The 22,009-nt window shown below is 46.0% G+C and overlaps 1 protein-coding gene across 11 annotated transcripts in view; it reads right to left on the minus strand.

Annotated features, from left to right (window-relative positions):
- The window catches only part of Arnt2 (aryl hydrocarbon receptor nuclear translocator 2), a 161,807-nt gene that overhangs the window by 85,177 nt on the left and 54,621 nt on the right, over positions 1 to 22,009 (minus strand). For 6 of the 11 annotated variants that reach the window (XR_015667084.1, NM_012781.4, XM_087629992.1 and 3 more), the window contains 3 exon segments: positions 18,908 to 18,955; positions 11,740 to 11,953; positions 8,177 to 8,390 (listed from right to left, as the gene is read on the minus strand). Coding sequence is in view for 10 of the 11 variants with exons in the window: in NM_012781.4 (NP_036913.3) it covers positions 8,177 to 8,390; positions 11,740 to 11,953; positions 18,908 to 18,955 (476 nt within the window). In the remaining variant the exon portion in view is untranslated. 11 annotated transcript variants of the gene reach the window in all.

Genomic DNA, 22,009 nt, shown 5'->3' on the forward strand with positions numbered 1-22,009 from the left:
GCTCGAGTCACACTAGATCGCCTGGGTGGGGGCGGCTTTTGGCAGCATACAAGGAGGGTAGCCCTGCTGGAGACTGTACTGTGTGCAGAAACACTGCTCAGGCTCCCTTGTCTATTGTGACACCACCATAATAATGAACCCAGCAGCTCAGGCTGGAGCTCTGTCCAGATTCATGAAATCAATTTCAAAATAAAATATGAGAGAAAAACACAAACAGTTCCGGGGCATCAGCATGCCATGTATTCATGAAGCAAAACAAGGCAGGTTGTGTAAATATTTAACGAGAAAGAACTGAACCAGCTCCAAAGCAGCATCTGGGATGGAAGGCACTGCGGTTTCCAGTGGGAGGGTCTCTGTGAAAGGCAGGACAACCGCTGCTGCAGTGCTCAGCTCTACCCTGATGTGCACTCACTGGGCACCTCTGAAAGCCCAACTGCAAGCACTTTCCCTGCCGACTGTGTGTTTACTACACAGCTGGGCAATTTTCAATGGCTTAACTCAAATAAACACGCTTTCCTAACCATTAAGATATTTCGATTCTCTTTCAAACAACTGAAACTTAATAACAGTGTTAATACTTGAGATAAAATCCAGAATTATTATTTTTTCTTCTGTGTTACCTAATATGGCAAGAAATGGACTGCTGGGTGTGTTTAAGGTTTCAGATTCTGGCATTAGTCCAAAGACTAAGTCAGGGTATTCCAAAGAAAATAAACTATGTATCTGAAAATATGGTTTTCATGAAGTTACCTTCATGACTGACAGTTGGAAATACACCATCCTTTTCCTGAACTGATACCACAGGGTGGACTGCATAGTTCACAGAACTCCTGTGGGACCAATTATCTGCCTTACATTCTTCCCCTAAAGGACCCAAGTGCACGGCTCAGTTCCATACAGTCTGTCTTTGCTCTGTCCTGTGAAGTGTTCCCAAGGCGGCCCAGCTGCCTTGGGTGGGCTTGAGACCGAAGGTGACAATTGCTAGCTGTTTTCCCAGGACCACTCATCCTGTGTTGTGCACTCTGTCTCTGCCTGGCCTTTGGAGCATCTGGTAGCAGGCCCTCAATGGCGCCATGTTTCACAAAGTTCCTAGGAGATGTAGGTGCTGATGGTTCAGAAGACACTCTTGCCAAATCACACTAAGAGGGGCCTTCCCAGTACAGATAAATGTGAATAGAGATCCAAAGTTAAATAGAAACTTCACAAAGTATTCTATTCCCTGCCCTTCTGATGTAGAACTTAAACTGAGTTCGAAGAGCTTGACACGGTTAAGGATAAAGGTGGACTCAACCTGAAGAATTTGACAAAAAGTGACAAAATGGTGTCACCGAGTTGATAAGTCTCAAAGTTCAATGTGCCTCTCAAGGACTGGCACGTGGGTAGACAGACTGCTGGGTTGTAGTTTCTGATTTAGTGGGTGCAGGGTGAGCTGAGACTCTCATTTCCAGCAGGCTCAAAAATAGTGCTCACATAGCTGATTGAGAACCATGTTGAGAAGCACTACAGACCACAGAAAGGCAATGAGACCTCTGGACTTTCTGCTTCAGTCCCACAACTCTGACACCATCCCCCTCTCCTGTGTGCCTGAGCCTTCAGTGCTACCCTGACCTGCCTGGAATGAGCTGCTGTGCTGGACTGAACGCTGATGGTGCAGGGGTATCTATGCTCAGGACTGCAATGAGGCAGAGGAGGCCAGAAAGTGTAAGGTTCTGATCTCTCCTTTGTCCCTTGGAGTCATCATCTAGTCCAGGTCCCCTCCCCACACCCTGGGTGAGTATATCTGCCAGTACGCTGTGATTGAATTTGGTATGCACTGTGGGTGGCTATTCTCTACAGTGCATAAAAAGTGCCATAGAAATGTAAGTGGATTAATTATAGGTATTAATATTTCACTGTTAGGGTTGAATGAGAAAATGAAAGTCACAAGCATCTAAAACCCCACAAGTGTCTTCTCTCCCAGACAGGCCAAGAGACTCTCAAGTGTATGTGACATCTTGAAGCTCTCATGGAAAATGCCTGATGAGAGGCTGTGAGCACAGCTGGCTGAAAATGGTTCCCTGGTGGCCGGCTCTCCGAGCAGCTATCTGTGCCCGGACAGGAGGCTGGCCAAATACTGTGATCCAAGATTCAAAGCATCCCTGGACTTCAGCAAAACTCAAAAGGAGATAGGAAAACTTAATCACAGCTGATTGGAGTGAGTGACTCATACAGAGGGGCTTTCCAGATGAAGCCTTAGGGACCAACCTAGCTTGGGTTCTCCCCAGATTATGACAGAGAATCCAGGCTTCAACAGCTGGGAAATGGGGGTTTACTCAAAAGTAGAAGCTGGGAATGCCTATAGACGAGGAACTGGAGAGGATGATCACAGGGTGAGCTGATCCCATGTGACCCGTCTACAGATGCCCAAAACCGGTATTCATGAATTAATAAATAAGTGGTCATTGAAAAATGAAGGAAGGTGCAGGAGTTAGAGAAAGGTTTGAAGGAGCTGAAGGGGTTTGCAACCCCATAAGAACAACAGTATCAACAAGAGACTAAACCCATGAGTACACCCATGGATAGACCCATTGCTCCAGCTGCATATGTAGCATAGGATGGTATTGTGGGGCACCAATGGGGGGAGAAGCCCTTGGTCCTGCCAAGGCTGGACCCCAGTGTAGGGGAATGTCAGGGCGGGGAGGAGGTGGTTGGGGAGGGGGAACACCCTCATAGAAGTAGAAGGAGGAGGGATGGGATAGGGGGGGATGGGATAGGGGGCTTATGGATAGGAAACCAGGAAAAAGAATAACATTGAAATGTAAATAAAAAATATACAAAAAAAAAAAAGAAAAAGAAAAAGGAAGGGAGGGAGAGAGGAAAGGATGAAGGAAGGTAGGTTAGTAAGTCAGTTTACTCTTTGCTTGCACCCACTTCTACCACTGGGCAGTCTATTTCAAAGTTATTCCCTATACCAGCCTAAAATGTTGACCCAATTATCTGGACGCAGGAGAACCCTGTGGATCCCTGACCACAAAAGGCAATGCAGGGGACATGGCCCAAATGAACTTCCTCTCAAAATGCCCACAGATTAACCTTTCCCACATCCTCTCTCTGGTTGGAGAACAGAAGCCATTCCTTCCAGGGAGGTGCTGGGGTCATTGGCAAAGGGCCTTGTGTTTCTGCTCACCAGGATCAAGGTTTTCTAGAGTTCAGCCACCGGACGACACTGAGGGAATAGGCTCCCTCCTTGTCTCTGGGTGGTGTCTCTGCTGCCCCTGCTTGCTTTCTGAACCTGGTTTTGGGTATATCCAGTTACAACTAGAGGGCTTGTTGCCACCTGGAAAGCCCAGGGCCTTTCTACACCCTCCCCAGACCTTCTCTACTAAGAGTGATTACTCAGATCACTCAGAGATCTAAAGTGATCATTTCTGCAGCCCCCCTTCCTGCAAGGCATGTCTGTGTCTCCACAACACCTTTTCCTCATCAGGATCACCTGCTGCTTGGCATCCCTCCTTTCTCTGAAGAGTCACTTCAAAATGGTAGGAGGGGGCTAAAACCTGGAATGGTGACAAGATAGGCCAGTGCTGTCCCTACCATCCCAGGAGGCAGCAATGGCCTTGTGGAGGAAGTAGGTAGTGCGTCCAATAACCTATATCCAGCTACTAGTTTCAGTGTTGATGGCTCTGAGTGCAGTGTGGGTACAAGTACCTTGGATAGAGAGGCTGGCCTTGAGGCCTGGCTCTGAGTGTCCATAGCCCTCAGGATGGGTCAGGGTAGGACAGAGCGGAGGAGTCTAGCAGAGCTAAGAAAGGAAAGCCTGGAACAGTCACAGAGACTTGGCAGAAAGCAATTCTGCAAGTTAGTTGCTGCACAGCCAGAGGCCCCAAGCCCAGAACTACATGTAAATCTGTGATATCGCTTGAGAGCCCCACAAGCAACAAAGGAAAGCTGGGATGGGGAAAAAAAGAATCAGGGTCAGGTCAGTTCCCATTGTTTGATACAGTTGTGCTTCATAAAGCTACTGTGGACACTGGATGAGGAAGTGCTGAACCACTGCTCCTAAGGGTTAGGTTCCTGCAAACCTCCATTCATGTTTTTGTCAAGCAGTCAGTACAGCACATTATTTTATGAGTAGGTCTATTGAAAAATACATTGACATTCAGCATATACTGTCAGTTGGTGAACACAGCACTCAGAGGCATCAACTAGTATAACTATTTGGCTGAATATAAGTTATTGGAGACACCCCTACTGCCTCCATTGCTGCCTTCTGGAACAGAAGTGACAGCATTTTAGCACAGTGCTGGCCTATCATGTTACTGCTCTAGGCTTTAGCCCCTCTTCCCCTCCCACTTTCTAAGTAGTGGATTAGATCCTATTTGGAAACCTTAGATGGGAGGACAAACTGAGTGCTGGAAGGGGCCTTAGGAATCTCTCCTGTGCTGGGAGAAGAACAGAGATAAAAGAAGAAAGGAACTTCTTAAGATCACCAAGAAAAGACCAGAGCAAAGCATAGAGTCTCCCAGTTCCCTTTCTATGGCTATGCCTATTTTCAACATTGCTGTTGCCAGGCTCATGGGGGTGCCATCACTGACTGAATAACATCAGAGGCGAGCATTCATCCACAGAAGGATCAGACCACTGCAATGATCCACACTTCTGTAGTACTTCCAAGACTCTTCCTACCACCCTTGATCACACCTGACTAATTATGGAAAGATTTAACTCAATAAAGAACCCCACTATCTCTTCTAGATACCACACCTTTGTGCAAATGTCACATCTTAGGTCCCTGGGCCAGCAGAGTAGTCTGCACACCTGCTCTGGCTCCCCTCTTTGTTCCTTCTCTCATTGTGCACACCCAGAGCATTCTCTCCCCAGTCTATGTTCAGTGCAGATGGTGCTGCAGGTCCAATGAATGGAATGTTCACTTCCTAGGAGAGAGATTTAGAGGAGAGAGTCTCCCTAAGGGAGGACTTTGGCTGTTCTTAAGACACCTCTATCCCAGCAGGCCGTCCCTCGTTTCCTGACCCTGCATCTGTCACCACAACTCCCCCAAGTGTCCCATATTTACTTATTTCTGACCTCAGATCACATAGGTTCAGAGACAGAAGAATTTGAGATACTTGTCCAATAACCAAAGGCACCAAGTAACCCTTAAGACTTTTTAATGAAAAATCTTATAGTAAACGTGCACTTTGGATGCTCAATAATCAACCTCCAGTCCGTCCTGGGCACCAGTGAGCTTCCTACCTGCAAACATGCATCCCTGCTTCAAGGAGCCTTTTCAAGCCATGTCCTCCAGCTCAACAGTCTCGTGTATATCCTAGGAGAGTCTACTTCACCAGGTGACTCTAAAAGAGAATTCTGGGCTCTCTCACACCCTAAGGATCAGGACCCACATCTCCAATCTCATCTTCTCAAGAGGAGCCAGGCTAGCAAGAGAGCTCAGAGATCTGACTGTCCACAGTTCACTGGGAGAACAAGCCCACGGTGTTAGCACTGACTCCTGTGACTACTGCTCACAGTCCCTCCAAAGCCATTTCTACACAGCCAGATACATGAAGACTTCACACAGAAATGTCCACCAGCCTCTGATGAGCCAGTCAGTAGCACCTTGGCTTGAACCTGCACTGCCCTTGGCCACCACTTCCTCTAACATCTGGGTCTCCTGATGGGTTTGAAGAAGCCACATCCTGCAGCCAAATACAGAGAGTCTGGGGAAAATCAGCTCTTTCCAGAGGAGGTGACTTCAGCTTTTAAACCAACACTTCCTGGCTGACTTCTTTCTCTCTCACAGTTCCCAAGTGCTGAACTGTACATTCCGTGTTTCTTACAATGTCAGCCCAGCAAGGGAGCAACAGTGTCTTCCTGAGTCTGAGCTTGCATTGCTCTTTTACAGGCCTGATGAGATGTTTGAGACACGAGTCCTATGCCCATACTAAATCTCTATCTATAGATTACTAGCACTGAAGGAAACAACTACCGTCTTTCAGAACAGCTCAACACTTGCCAGTTTGGACACCACGAGATTTGATCTGATTCTAAGTATTATGGGAAGAATTGCGACACTCCCTCAATAATTTCATAGGTTGAAGACTAAACTCTCAGAATGACAGAATATGACTGCTTTTGGAGTAGGGCCTATAAAAGAGGTTATTAAGGTAAAACTAGGTCATATGATTGGTATCCTTCGAAAGACTAGGAATGCATACAGAAAAAAGGATTGTGCAGGATTCAGAGAGAAGCATCTGGAAACTAACAAGCGGTCTCTAGGGGAGTACCCCGCTGACACCATGATCTTGGATGAAATGAACTTAATGCTTGATGCAACTTGGCAGGTTGACACCCTAATCCCCAGGGTGATGGGAGTATTAGGTCATGAACATGGAGCCCTTGTGACTTTGAAAGTCCTTCCTACTCTGTGAAGACACAGCTAGAGGCATCTAGGAGCAAGAAAATGGGCACTCACCAGACATATTAATTTCAGCTTGATTTTAGACTTCTTAATCTCTAAAACTATGGGTATAAATATATATAATTTATATGTAATTTTTATATAAATATACAAATGAAGTATATATATATATATATATATATATATATATATATATATATAAATTTAATGTGAGGGCACATGCAGCTTTTATTTTCAATTTGTTTGTTTGGGTATGTGAATGTGAGTGCAAAGTCCAGAAAAGGGCATTAGAGCCCCTGGAGCTGGAGTTATAGGCAGTTGTGAGCTGCCCAATGTGAATTCTGGGAACTGAACTCAGGTCCTCTGGATGAGAAGCAAGTAAGTGCTCTTTGCCACCATGTCATCTTTTTAGCCCCGTATCTATACTTAAAAATGCATGGCTCATAGTAGTTTGTTTCAGATTAAGTGGACTAAGAGATTGTATTTCCTGCCTCCAAACTATGAAAGAAAGTCAGTTCCTGCAGCTGGAGTTATCCAGTCTATGAAATGTGTCACAGAGACCTGAGGTGACTATAGTGAACAGTGACTCACTTATTCATTAGGCTTCTGCTGAGTGGCTCTACTACACGCAAACCATCAGAATTTAGCACTGTGCTAGACATAAACAGGAGAACTCCAGCAACACACACTACAGTCAGTATATCACAAATGTGTGTTATACAGATATACGTTTGTTCTGACTTGACTGATATGTTAGGGAAAAATTGGAGATAAATGTAAGTTTTGTGTTTGCTTATTCATGGGAAATAGCAGATGAACACAGAAAACTGAACCTGACTGAACCTAGCCACACAGAGAGCCCTACAACCTACACACCCCAGACAACTACAAAACTATCTAAAGGAATGTCAACTCACCAGGATTATCTACGTGTGGTGTTAAAACTCTCTGGCTGATTTCACATGACTGTCCTGGTAGCATTTCATGAGAACACACAGGTGACAACACTTACCGAGACCCATTTCCTCAACCAAACTTGTCATTTTCCAGGCTAAGAACCATGCTTAATAATACTTATGAATTTCCATTTGTCACCTAAAGCCATGCTGGCATTTTTCGTAAGTTCCTACTTTTAGCTATGGAGTGTTTCACTTCCAACTCACTTTCCCCAATGAATGCTGCAGATCTTATTGCATTTATTTGTAAAGAGAAGTGATTCTGAAGAAAGTGTCTGTTATGTTATGGCAGAACTGACTTACTTAAATGTTTCAGTAAGGAACTGAATGTATTTCAGGTGGTTAAGGCCTGGTCTGTAAGTGATGGATAACAGAGATACATAGAGAACATATGGGTCTCACTAATGTGGCAAGAGCACCTCCTGCTGGTCACATGCACTAATTATAGGTAAAATTCAGAATAAAAGTGACATACTAAAAATTTAAGATACTGTGAATGAAGCCATACACAACTAAATAAAATATATTATCTCACCTTTAGGATATCTTATGATTTCTACTTCCCAATATGTTTACTGGAAGATCATTTTTTTTTTGAAACAGGATTTCTCTGTTTAGCCCCGTCTGTCCTGGAACTCACTCTGTAGACGAGGCTGGCCTGCTTCTGCCTCAGAAGTGCTGGTATTAAATGTATACACCACCATCATCACCAACCACCACCACCACCACCACCACCACCACCACCACCACCACCACCACCACCACCACCACCAGAAGAACAATTTTTAAGCTCAAATGGCAACACAAAGAAAACTACACTGACCTGTCATGGAGTTTTCTGAAGTGCACAGCTGTTCTCTCAGTTTCTCCACGTCATCAGGGTGCACCTGTTCATAGAGTGTGCTCCCAAACCACTCTGACTGTGGCTGGTTCAGGACAGGAGTGACAGAATCAGACACGTAGATTACTCTCCCTGTCTCGGCAGCCACCACAAACAGAAATCCGTCAGCAGCTTCAAGGATGAGATGCTTCAGTTCCTGGGGAGGAAAGACCATGGTCAGCAAGTGATAACAGATCTAGATCAATTATCTTCTCTTAATTAGCACCCTCAACTTTTTGTATGTAGCTGCTCATTGAAGAAGAGATTGTACTGATGAACACTGTTTCACCTGTTGAGCTTAATTTTTTAGAAAAATGAACAAAACTTGCACCATCCCTAAAATATGCTGTCATTTCTTGGAGAGAGTGATCAGGGGTATCTCCAGCATAGAGAGATGAGAGAGCAGATAATGATAATCAGGAGTTGCTGAGTGGCCAGTTTCCTGAGATACTTCTCTCGTGTGCTGAAACTGCAGTCATGACACTGCAGAAGGGCCTGGGACCCTATGCGTAGCAACTCTATGTGTGGCAAGAAAGGTCATAGATAGTAGGAAGGAAGGAGGGTGGAAAGAGACAAGAGAGAAAGAGACCGCAAGAGAGAAAGAGTCTCCCCTTGTGTGGGGATATTGCACTCTTGTTCCTTTTGTTCTAGTAGGTGCCTGCTCAATTCTACATGTCTGTTGGGATTCCAGGACTCTGAAAGCTATTGCCATCACCTCAGCAAAGACAGCACAGAAAGCAGCAGAGAACAATGAAACTAGTCTCATCATTTAACCCCGAGAAGAGGGTGAGGAACTGGCCTCTTCTTACCAGGCTTACCAGAGATATGATGATCAGTAAAAGCACATAAATGTTGTGGATCAATAGATGAGCAGCAGGAAGACCTTCTGTCACCTCAGGGGGCCACGAACGAGGCAACTTTTACACAATGAAATATCCATGCCTAAATGCCACTCAGTGGTAATCTACATCCTTTCTCATAAAGCTAAATAAAATACCTGGACAACTGGCCTGCAGGAGGTGTGAAGCTAACTCTTCCACAAATGCCAGAGCCTCTGCCCACCACTCCAACTTCCTCACACACTGTCCATGCCCCAAGGAACAAAATCATCCTTTGCAGTCAGCAGTAAGAAAGCATTTTCCCCATCTGAGACTCAAATGTTCAAATGCAATCCCCCATGAAATGGTTACCACACAACAGTCAGGGGCACCTGAGAGGAAGCAAAGGCTAGAAACCAGAGCCTCCAAGTCCGAGTGATGTCCTAGTGCCCAGCCCCTAGAAGACCTTCTGGGAGCACAGCCTAGGAACTTTGTGGTTGTGCGCAGACACTGACCGGGGAGCAATTCAAACACATTCAGCCTGGGACACCGGGGTGGATGCAGATGGCACAGACATTTTTTCAACCAAAAAGTTTGCTCTGTGGATTTCCCATGTGATCTTCTGCTTCCTGTGTCTCTCAGATGTGTCTGGCTCTAAGAACATCAGCTTTTTCATTCTCACTTTCAGGAAAAATCTTCCCAACAGGAAGACCCTTGTTAAAAGTGGGGTAAGATGTGTGGGGGAGGAGAGAATTCTGTGTCACTGGAGGAGGCTGTGTGACTTTGTCTATGCATGTATTTTGTACCCAGTTTGCAAAGGTCTAACGGGACAGGGTCACCTTCACTCAGCTCTTCCCACCCTCTCTCCTGAGGTTCATCTGAGAGCACGTTCTTTATTACTGGCCTTTCCTCATTTCTCCAGTGAAACAGTATGGGTTTGGGAGTAAAAAGGACGCCATCCATGCCCTTCCTTTTAGCTTTACAACTCTGGCATATTTGACAGTCTTGGCTTCTGATGTTCAGAAAGTTTGCTTTTGGTGAAATTTTGGAAGGTTAGATGAGCTTCTGATGTGTAGGACTAAGTAAGGGTTAGTCACATAGTAGGACTCTGTAAATGGTACATGTGACCAAGAGAGAAGCATGCATAAGGCACAGAAATGTGTAGTTGCTTTCTCTCTGCAATCCTCCTATAGTCGCTTAGAGTCCTTTTGTAAGGATTAAACCGATTCACTCATTATTCATTTCATTTATAGTACTTACCCTAGTGTTAGTACTACTTAAATTCCCAGCAGGTCAGGCCTCGCCATTCATCTTCATTATAGAAACGTCCCCAGGCTAAGCAGTGATGCCTGCCTCAACACACTCACAGAGCTGGGGCTAGCACACGTTTCATTTTTATAGAGATGGGAATGAGGGTAGAAGGCCGTACCTGGGCCATAGCTAAGACCAAACATGGTCACCACCTTCTTCCTGAAACCCTCAGCATGAAGGACCAAGTGACCCCCGGGAGGATTTAAAAGGGATAAGAGTAAGGCACCTGACAAAAGACCTGTGAGGACAGAGGGCAATGGTGTTGGTTTATTTTCCTTGTTCTTCTACACCTGCTGTCACAGCATGGACAAATGCTCTTACCGCACAGCTAATGACCCCCAGTGCCTTCTCCACTCCCCCTCTGTACACGCTGTGCCTCTCTTAAAAGTCCTTATGCCAAGGTCTCTGTGTTCAGTCTGTGATTCCCTCACAGTTTCTTTACTGAGCACAGCCCCTGGTACGACCCAGTCCCTTCCTCTCAATTTTATTTTAGCCTCACATTCTGTCTTGTTAAACACTCCATTACTCAAGATTCCACACATTGGATACTTGGTACTTTCAAATTAACACCTCTGACAACCATGTAATTTCACCTCTTTCCACCGAATCCATCAGCTCATTTATCTTAGGAAAGCCATGGAAACCAGAAAGTGAAAAAAAGTTTTATGTTTAGTTAGGCGGTTGACTAAAGCTTTAAGTACCAGCCGATGCTCACTGTGATCACCAAGTGAAAGACAAGGATTCAGAAGACAAGCCTCCAGGTTCGTATAAACCCACTTACTAATGATGTCTTGCTATCTCATGCCTTTCTTCTCCCCAGTTAGCATGGGTATAAAAACACGACTTTAGGGAAGCCCAGGAGACCAGTGTCCAGTTCATTCTCTAAGCAACTGGCCCTGGGAAAGTCTCTAAGCTTTGATTCTTCACCTATCACACAGTGACGAAGAGCAGTGGCTTGTCAACTAAAGTAAATGAACAACACAGAAAGATGTGACTTGGACCAGGACCATGAGTGCCTGACAGTGCCGGTTGTCATGGTCCTGTAGACAACACCATCACTGCTGTTGTGACTCTGATGGCATGGCCATCTTGCTCCCCTTACATAAAGATTATGTTGTTACTGCCATCTTCCTGTATCAGCCTGCTCATCCCATTGTGTTTTAAACTACTCCTCACTGAATTTTATGTGCACTAAAAGAGCAGACAATAGACACATCTGCCACTCTTGAAGAGTACTTTGTGCTGAAGAATGGAAGTCAAATTTCTTGCCTTCACCCCTTCCCCAATTCCGTGTTCCTACATAATTTATCTCAGGCTTGTGACCTTAAGGATCTCTCCCATTTCCACAACAGCAGAAGAGAAGTAGCCCTGGGGTACCTGCTCAGTGAGGAAGGAAGGCTTATATGCGCCGTCAGTAGATTTGTTGCCGGTGCCCCTCATGGACTTCATGTGTGAGACCGCCATGCGTAGAATGGTGAGCTTGTCTGGCTTCCTAGCTAGTGCACTGCAGGTGGGAACCATGTCGGAGAGTTCCGTAATATATTGAGTCATCTTGTTCCGCCTGCGCCGCTCAATCTCACTGTGGTTCTCTCTTCCCAGAAAGCAAGAGGTCAGGGGGAGGGAAAAAGAGAAGGATCAGACCAGGGGCCGGTCAGCAGACATTGTAATAAAATAACACAGTTAACATCAGATAGCCAAATTCCTGGGCCTACCTCATAATGGCTTTGGGTAGTTGCAGACTGAAGCCCTGACACATCTATAAGCTCATGTCTATGTGTGGGGAACATGGGCCTCTGTGGCCTCCTTTTCTAAATATGTACCGGCCCTTCCTAAATCATTCACATACCTATGGACTTTTCTGGGACATGCAAAATTAAGACCAGGGAGCATGGAAGGCTATTAACTGAAGCAGGCTTTCCGTATACAGCATGATTTTAAACATGAATGTGTGGATACACATTTACAAATACAGCTCCTGACTACTTATTCATGATATGAAGCACTCACTATAAGATAGTCTCCAGCTTATGCTCCTTTAGTTTTTTGACAGTGGTAATACAGTCAATAAACATTGTGCCTCAAAATACAGAAAGCACCCAATAAAGACAAATACCGATACAACCATGCAACTTTTACCTTCAAAACAGCACTCGATATATCCTATGAATCCTTAACACCCCAGTACAAAGTAGGGAAGTGTTGGATGCCTAGCTAGCCAGATGTGAGTGCTCTAATCTGGCTAAGGACCACCCAAGCCAGGCCGAGATGCTTGGCTGGGGCTGTATGAAATGCCTTTGTTTTTAGCAATACGCTCAGCTGACAATGGGCTTGCAGTACCTAACACATCGCAAGCCTTACTATTCTGTGTCACTAAGGAGACCATTGATGACTCAGATTCACTTTATATAAAGTTGTGAACATGCCTTTCTTCTACAGTCAGTGTATTCCCTGCAGCATAGTAACAGAACAGGTGTGATCCTGGCTTATTAACAAATAACCAATTAAAAAAGGAATTACCCAGTTCCATTTCTGGGATCCTTAAAGTGAAATACCAACAGAAGGGCTGGGAGATTATTTCTGCCTCGAATTATTTACTACCTTTCGGTTCAAACAAGAGTAACAGCCAACCTCATCCAACACACTTGCTGTTCCCTGGGACAAAACAGTGTCTAAAAACACAGCCCATGCTGCAGCAGTTGCTGCTGCTGCAGGATGGAGGGTTTTATGGTTTCTTGGGGAAGGACAGTGACACCAACAGTAAGAAAAGAAGGTCCCCAGGCAAGGCCGCTCCATACAGTGCATGTGTTCTCAGCTTTACACTCCAGGAAGCGGGATAACAGGACAATCAGGACAAAGGTGTGACAATGCACATGCTTAGTGTTCTGAGAGACCTTCTGTAGAACCAGCAATCCCTGTGGTGGACTGGTGTGAGCCTTCTGGACCATAATTTCCATTCAAGGTGTCCTGAGCCAGCCCCACCATGAGGAGAGAATGGCAAAGAAAACAAGGAAGCCCAACAGGGTCTTCAAGCAGCACGGGCATTAAGTAGGGATGTAAACATCCACTTGCACAGCACAACCCAGGGGCGGAATCTGGTCACCTGCTCAGAAAGTCCTTGGAAGGTAAAAGGCAGGTGAGAGAAGACATAGAAGAGGAGGGACCTGAAAGGGTTAGTGACAGTGGGCAGAGTGAGACCCATGTATTGGTGGAAAAAGGAGGTATGCTCTAGGAAGAGGGTTTATCTCAAGGATCAAAGGAAGGCCTAGGATTGGGAAGAAGCAGTGAGTGAGGAAGAGACGTCCCTGTAGGAAGCGCAGACCTGGTGCAAGAGGAAATCGAGGAACTTGGGAAGCGGGGGAACAGGCCAGACCACAGTGAGAAATCTGATGGGCCAATAGGCCCTGATGTTGTAGCTGACATCATCACCTTTTAGAAGGGTTCAGAAATAGATGAGCCATGTAGGAGAGAGGGAGAAGACAGGCTAAGACCAGCAAGCAGATTCCTGAGGCCAACCCCACCCACAGGTGATTAGCTGGAAAGATGCCAGTGAAGCAGCAATGTTCTTATACACGGGAAAGTCTACCTGCTGGCCGGAGTAGACAAAACTTCCTGAGTAGGGAAAGAAAGGGTCAACCAGATAAGAAGAGCTTGGGGTGGGGTATCTACAAGCCAGAGAAAGTGATGCAAGCAGGAATCTGGACAGAGGACTGCTAGCTCCTGAGCACGGGCAAGAGTCTGCCATGGAGATACCAGAGTCCCTTTCCTTGACTTCCACAACCACGAAGCCAGTCATACGACGCAGACCACGTTCTTCAGTTGGACATTTGTCCAGGAGGCCCGAAGCAGGGAGAGCTCCCAAAGGTGTGTAACTCCACCTTGCCAGCTCACACTTCCCGGGGCCACTCAGAGAAGGTGATACTCTGAGAGTGCATGGGCCGATGACGTAAGGAGAGGTCAGACAAGAAGTTCAGGCACTTCTGAGCAGACGATGACTCAGGCAGGACCCAGAGTTCCCACCACACCTCCTTGCATGTTTGTGGGATCATGGGAAAAAGGCTTTCCTCTCTGTGCAGAGCAGCCCCTAAGGAGACCCTGCCCACCACATCTGCAGTGTCAGTCTGACTTGGGATGTCCCATAGCCCCACACACCTCTCCCTGGGTCCTTTTCTCCCCTCTCTCCAGTCCATATTCTGTCACTCAGCACCTCTCTGAATCATAAGAACACAATGTCTACTCTCACTTATCTCTAGTCCAGCACATGCTGAACAGCTCCTTTACACAAACCTCTGTCTGCCAAAGTCTTGCAAAAACCTCTTGACTCTTCTGCCTCCTCCATGCCCATGCCCACGGCAGCTACTGCCACCTGCACCACGTGACTAAGCCTCCTCTCATCTTTCCTTTTCCTGCATCTCAGACCTTCTATTGTAGACAGACCGGCAGTTCTCTAAACGCAAGTGTGGTCCATTAAAGTCCTTTCAGTAGTGACCCCAAACCTACAGAGACAAGTCTGAGCTTTCAGATAGTGTCTGTGGTAACTAAGAGTGCTATGGATTAGGTTCCCTATAAACACTGGGAAGGGTCTTTGCGAGGTTCTCTGATAGATCCATAGGTAAACTCAGTGTGTGGACTGAGGTAAAGGAAGAAAACGATTATAGCAATATCTAAAAGCTGGAAATCACACTCACCAGTGCAGGAAGCGATACCATGATCTTACGTTTTCTATGAAATAAGCCTGAGCTACTAGCAGTATGTTAAAAGAGCTGAGAACTGCCAGTTGCCTGGCAACAAGATCTGAGAAGCAAACGGTATGCACTGATGTGTATGATTTCATCCCGAAGCCCTCAAGGCTACAGAAGTGAGGGAATGCCATCCTGTGAAAAGAGAAAGGCGCATCCTTAAGACCCTCTTTACTAGGCCAAGTTCATCTTCTCCCCCAGGGGAGGGGACAATGGGCTCGATCTGTTAGGCCTGTAAATGCGGTGTCTATGAGCACGCATAACTGCTGGGAGCCAGGCAGCATAGTAAGGAAACGTTCCTCTGCATATGTGGGAGCAGGGTCAGGACTCTACAACAAGGACAGCTGGGGTGCAGGAGGAAATGACAACTCTGCTGGACCAAGAACTAAAGCTTTGCCCCAGGGGGAGTCACTGGGGGAATCAAGGGCAAAGAAGGAGGTGCAGCTAGCTGTGTGAATTTACTTAGAGCAGTGGGGGTGTCATCCATTTTGATTTACATTTATGAAATGGGAGCACTTCAAAAACTTTCCTTATGACCTGCAGGAGGTGCTGTCACAATTGTGGTGCTGTTCTCTTGTGACCTAAGGGCTAAGGTTTCACAGGATGGTATGAGAGTATGTGATGAGGAGGGCTCCTTAAACAGAAGTCTACATGCAGGCTCCTTAAACAGATGGCTACATGCACGAGTCCCAGAACCTTGGATACTGAAGGCAGGACTGAGTCAGAGGAGCCACACTGTCATGTGCTAAGCATAAGAGCCTCTCATTGCCTCATTTGATACACGGGGAGGGGGTCCAATGTAGATGTGGTCCTGTAAGTATAAGATACATGGCCTGATGTGTAACTGGCTTTTGATGGTAGCTTGGGACTATCTGCTGTCCACACTCTGATGCCACTTCCCATAGGTGGCAACTAATGTCGCCTTTAACACAGGGACATCCTCAGACATTAAAGTAGAAAGCCAGCTTGGGCTGTGCAACGTTGCGAGATGCTTGGGCCTCACTTTGAGTGCAGGCTTGTAGATTGGGTGTGCTGTCAGGAAGCTGACCCTTTGAAGGACAGATGCTGCTGGGTCCTGGTGTCCGTTAGGGAGGTTTGTGTTTTGTTCTGGTGTGTGATCAGAGTCTTCTAGAGACAGAGAGCTCATCCCTGTCTGTTGTCCGGTCCTGTGAGTTGACAATGGAACTCAAGAGGAAACAGAAGTCAAGCACAGTGCCAGTACATGAAGGCTGTTTCCTTAGGCCGTGCTGGGAAAGGAAGCCAAGTTTCGTATTTCCATCCCTGTACCTTTTGAGCAAACAGACCTCCTCTTTTGAAGCTCATGTCACCCATCACTACCACCCTGAGGGTTGTCACTGTCCCCATTGGGAAACCACACTGACACCCAGCTCCCTAACAGTGTCCACATGAGATCAGGCAGCACAATACAGCTTCCTGTCTACCCCCTGTTCAACTTGAGGTCTGCTTTGAGGGGGCCATAATGCAAGAAGCATGAGTCAGCTGCTATGACTTGGACCACATTTCCCAAACCCAAGGTCAAGGTATGAAGTATAATTTTAAGCAGAACATATGGATCCAGAACCATCCTTGAGAAAAGCTGGGAATGATCACTACACTTAGATCAGGGGACAGAGATCATGGGACTGATTTGCTCAGATCAACTATAAGGATGGTACTGGTTTGCATCACAGTCTTCACATTTCCCAAGGCCTTGCCAGATGGAGCTATTGTGGACTGACTGCAGGCATGGGAGCAGGAAATGGGAGAGGCCTTAGAGTGTACCTTACCAAGGCTGGCAGGAGACCCTGGATGGTTAAGTGGAAGGTATGGCATGTACTTGGTTGTCTCCCCAACTCTGAGCAAATCAGATGTGGTCACAGATCCCTCAGCCACGGATTATTTCAAATACCCTATTATACTGAAGTCAGTCCCTCTGGGGTGCCATGAACTCAGCTCTGTAAGTACCAGCACATGTTGGAAGCACATTCCATCTCTCTTATTGTTCAGGCACAGAGGAAAGGATGTGGTTGATAGAAGCAAAGGTTTGAACTTGACTGTGTAACATGTGACTCATTAGCAGGCTCAGAGTGGTACACAGTGTTGGGGTCACTGTCTCCTCACGGTTGGGCCTAGGACAATGAACTCTGTGTATCTCGACTATTGTTTCATTACCGACATTGACCTGCAGTGTCAAGCAGATGTCATTCCATGTTTCTCTTTCCCTTTCTGTTCTGGGACCAAGCATCACTATTTCCTGAGGTTAACATGCTATGGCATGGTATGTAATCTCAAGGGGAACTTTGACACAGGGGACAGTGTCATTCTTCCTTCCATAAAGAGAGGCTGTGTGGCAAGGGAAAGCTCTGGGGCGGGGGGGGGGGGGAGCAGAGAGAGAGAGAGAGAGAGAGAGAGAGAGAGGGAGGGAGGGAGAGAGAGAGAGAGAATGAGAATGAATATGAGAGAGGTGTATCCATTTCTGAGACTGGCTCCTTTCCACTCTTGCTACTAAGATACATGTTTAGAAACCGGGACATCCAAGATGGGTGGTCATACCTGCATAGGAAGAGATAACTGCTGTTGATAACTGATTGTTGTTGAAGCTCACATCTTGTTTTGATAGGAAATTCCGAGGCCATTAATGTGTTCTTACCTCATCTCTCATGCTTCAGATGAGGAGGAAACTGGGAAATGGATGAGCCTGGTCTCGGGGGGAAAGTTTATGGGATGAGGAAATATCTACTATGGACTTGAAGGCTGGGAATCCTTGGACAAGAACAAGACATTCATCCCTCCTGCATCTGTAGAGAACACTGCTTAATTCACGGCTATCATTTTGGTTATGGTTACAAAGAACCAAAAGGACTTGCATGTAGAAAAGTAGACAAGCAGTCTTGTGTGCTGTGTGGACACCACACTTCTCAAAGTTGCTTCAAACATCCAAGACTGTCAGTCCAAACGGAGTGAATACCAAGGCAAGCAGCTATCACCAGAAGCAAGTTTCTACAATCAACAATAACCAAGAAGGAGTGCTCAGGGATGGGGGCATCAAGGCAAGCCCTGCTCTAAGAAGATGGTACAATGAAAAGCGTGGTAAGAATGGAGGAATATACCTTCCTTCAGCACACGTCCATGTGTCCCAAAATGCCCCAAACAAAACAAAGTGGAAGAATCAGAAATCATGGTTCTACCTTAGCCCACCGGCACTGGTGACCCTAGAGTCTTCATTAAAAGGTCAGCTGCACCCAGGCCAGTGCCACGGAGCCAACTAAAGATGCTGTCACAAGTTAGTCGCATGATTGTCAGGATCTTAAAACCAACCCCAGACAGGCTCCATATTTCCTGTATTTCTCCTTATTTTCCATAGTAATAAAAAGAAAGGATTCATGTTGATAATTGTCTCTATACTTGAACACTAGGTTTTGTTTTTTTAAAAGGGAGTCCACTAAAGTTAGTTACTGTTTAACTTAAAAGCAAGCAGGATTAAGAACTAATTACCAGTTCCCCCATTTGCTATGGGTTTTTTGAGACAGAATCTTGCTATATAGCTTAGGTTTACTTTTGAATTTGCCATCTTTCTGCCTCATACTCCCCACTGCTAAGATTTCAAGCAGGTACCACAAGGGCAGACTTGGGACACACTAGCATTGCTAATAGCTGCCTGCCACTAAGCCAAATACCTGCATTAAACAAGGCATACCCAAGAGAGTCAAAGATCAGGCAATGGCTTACTCAATGACAAGAGGCAGTAAGTGCCTGTGCATGCCAGTCAGGTGACTGCTACTGGCTTGAGAAAGGTAAAATAAACTCACCTTGAAAATTTACTGGGACCTTCACCATCTTCGTCATCAAAGTCCATTCTGAAAAGTCAAAGCCACAGGTTAAGCACCGGTTACAACTTTCAGAAGACTCTAATTGGTTACATGAGCTGTGAAAGCAGAGCGGTCTTCACCCCATCACGTGGCTTCCTACTGTTGGCAGTGCCAAACAGTATCCTTAGGGTCTCAAGAGAAAAAAAACCACAAACCAGAGGTCTCCAGTAATTCACTATTAGTTCTCTGGTCAGAAATGGGAATACTTTAAGTGTCAACTTGTCCCTCTATAACCCTTCTCAGGTGACCAGTGACTCGGGCCACACTGTGTGAAGTCATCAATATTTCTTATCTCTGGGGTATGTGGGTCCATCCACACCGTGTATTCTATATCAACACTTAATTTCTGAATTTTATGGTATATTGCTCAAGGGATTTGGAAGACAGCAAGTTCAAAGGGCGATGGCAGAATATTAGAGGACAGTGGAGCTGACTGAGAATACTGCTTGACATCTTCTGGTGAGGCTCCGAGAACCTCAGGGCAAAGGCCATTTGAGAACATCATTCTGTTACACCCAGGATCAAGCAGACTGATGAGGAAAAAATGGACATTTGATGCCAAACTCACTCAAGCTGGCTGTCTGCTTGCTGAAGCTCATCAAGTTATTCCTCAGTTTCTTCTTCTTTGCTGCCCCCTCCCCCTTGTTAACATCAATGTCTTGGTGAATTCTCGCTTAACACCCCAAATGTTCCTTCCTAAAAACCCAAGTGCTTCTAATGTCAGCACACACAGGCTGGAGGATGTTCGAGCAGAGGAGAACTTAACCATGGCCAAGGGTACTCAGAGTTTCTGAGAATGAAAATGAGACGCCGACAGCAAGCGAGGCATCTGCAGACCCTAAATTACCCTGCTTGTTTTCAGTAGGTCTGAAGGACTTGGTGAGTTATAGTCTCATGGTCCAAGCAGGAGGGAGGCTGGTTGCCTGGCAGCTAGGTCTGAGGAATCCCATGGTTTAGCAGCTTACTGTGAGAATGGAGAAAGCACAGTGAGATTCTGCTCAAACAATAAACAAGCAAAGCATGGGGGGTGTGCCAGGAGACCACAGCTACAGAGGCCAGACCTTCTGGCCCCTCACTGGGAGGCTGAACTTCATCCCTAGTCTGTAAGGGCCTGGATGGTAAGTGACCCAGGCAATGCACAGGCTGCCCAGGTTACCAGGAAGCAGTCATGTTACTCAGAAAGAGCATCCCTGTACACATGCTGCAAGATGGGCCCCAGCGAGATGCACGGCAACCTCTCGGCTCTGCAGTGCACGGAGCCATATTGGATTTGGGCCTAGCCGCTTTTTGACTGCATGGTTCAAAGTGACTCTGGGCTGTTTGGCCACAGAGACTCACCCCGAAGATGACTGCCATAAATCTTAAGATTGTTGGATAAAGCCTCTCCCATGAATTTACGGCACAGGAGTATAACATTCAAGGGATGCCTCAGCTCGAGCAGATACCAGTTATCTCCTCAGTCAACACCCAGTGTCTCCACCACCTGACCTCATCGCCTGACTTCTTTGCCTCCAGCTATCACTGACTATACCCTCATCTCCCCCTCCTTCATATTTCACAAAGGTCACTCCCCCTACCTGAAAGCCTTAAAAGCTGCAATGTTCATCCCAATAAACGAGACCTTGACAACAGAACTTTTGCTTGGTCTCCTTCTTCTCTTCACCCCCATTTTGGCCCACAGGTAGAAAGCCTCTTCGGGACCCTGAATAACTGGGTCCCCGCTGGCGGGGACAAGTGGCGCCCGAACAGGGACCCCGAAGCAAGGCCGACTACAGGACGATGGAGATAAGAGAGCTGCAGCGGGAATCAAGGACTCTTCAGGCCGCATCGCTCGTGCGTCGCTGGAGAGGGAGGTAAGGACCGGTCGAATAATTGTCGTCTAATTGCCATGGGGAAGGTATGGATTTAGGAGGCTTGTTTCATAGGAGAGATCAAGCGCTCACTCAGGGAGAGAGGATTAAGAGTTAAGAAAAAGGATTTAATCAAGTTTTTTTGTTTTATTGATGAAAGGTGTCCCTGGTTAATTTTAAGCAGTGTGGGGCTAGCTTAAGTAAAACTTGTAATAAAAAAGGGACAAGGTAATGGTAAAGTGTTTTTGCATATGCGTTCTTTTAGAGTTATATTTTAGTCTTTGGACCCTGACTAGAGATAGTTTACACCCTAGACATGAGAGAGAATGGGTTTGGGAAAAACAGTCCTCCCGGACTCTCCGCAGATGCTTTGGAGAAAGAGAAAAACCTTTTCAGAGCTCTCTTAGGAACAGAGGGAAAGCAGGAGACGTCCTGCCTCTCTGCTGGCTCCTATTGGAGAAATGCTTATTTCTAGTTCTGGGTTCCATAGGTAGGATATGTGGGTCCCTATCGTGGGAAACCATCTAGTTTTTTCCCTCTATGTCTATTGTGTGTCCTTGGTGCACCAAGCTATCCATGTCTGTCAGTTTATGTCTGTGGTCTTTGTTTCTCGTTGTTTAAATGTTTTATGTTTCGTGTTCAAAAGAAAAAAATGATAAAAACTTTATCTGCCAGTCGTTCACACCTTGACTTGGTTTTAACTCGTTTCAAGAAGGGAACAATGCATAAAGAACAGTTTCAATTGGCTTTTGGAGCCTACATCTGTAGCTAGAAGCCTAAGTCTGCTGGACAAGCTCCCCAGGGGCTGGCTAAATGTTTATACTAGCTGATCCTAAAGACACCAGGAGCTTCACAGCTTAAAAGGTGTAACATTGGTAACAGAAAGTTGGCTTAAAACTGTAATTTGGATATGAGCCAACCTAGGGAAACAGGTCCAAATTGAGGTAATATTTTTATGGAATTCTTATTCTAAAAACCAGGCTTCTAAAAGATTTTAGGGCAATGTCTCTTTGTTGAGGTATTGGAGACCGCACCATCGTGCGTTCACATGTAGGAATTGGCAGTCACAGCCAAAGTTGTGGTTTGCCCTAAAGTTACTGTATTTTGATGCTAATTCCACTGCCCCAAGAACAGCTGCCTAGTCACATACTCAGAACTCAGGTGACTTTCCAAAGTTGTGGTTGTGCTCTGG

Source organism: Rattus norvegicus, chromosome 1 (genome assembly GCF_021556685.1).
Source record: "Rattus norvegicus strain SHRSP/BbbUtx chromosome 1, alternate assembly SHRSP_T2T, whole genome shotgun sequence".
In the NCBI taxonomy this organism is placed as follows: domain Eukaryota; kingdom Metazoa; phylum Chordata; class Mammalia; order Rodentia; family Muridae; genus Rattus; species Rattus norvegicus.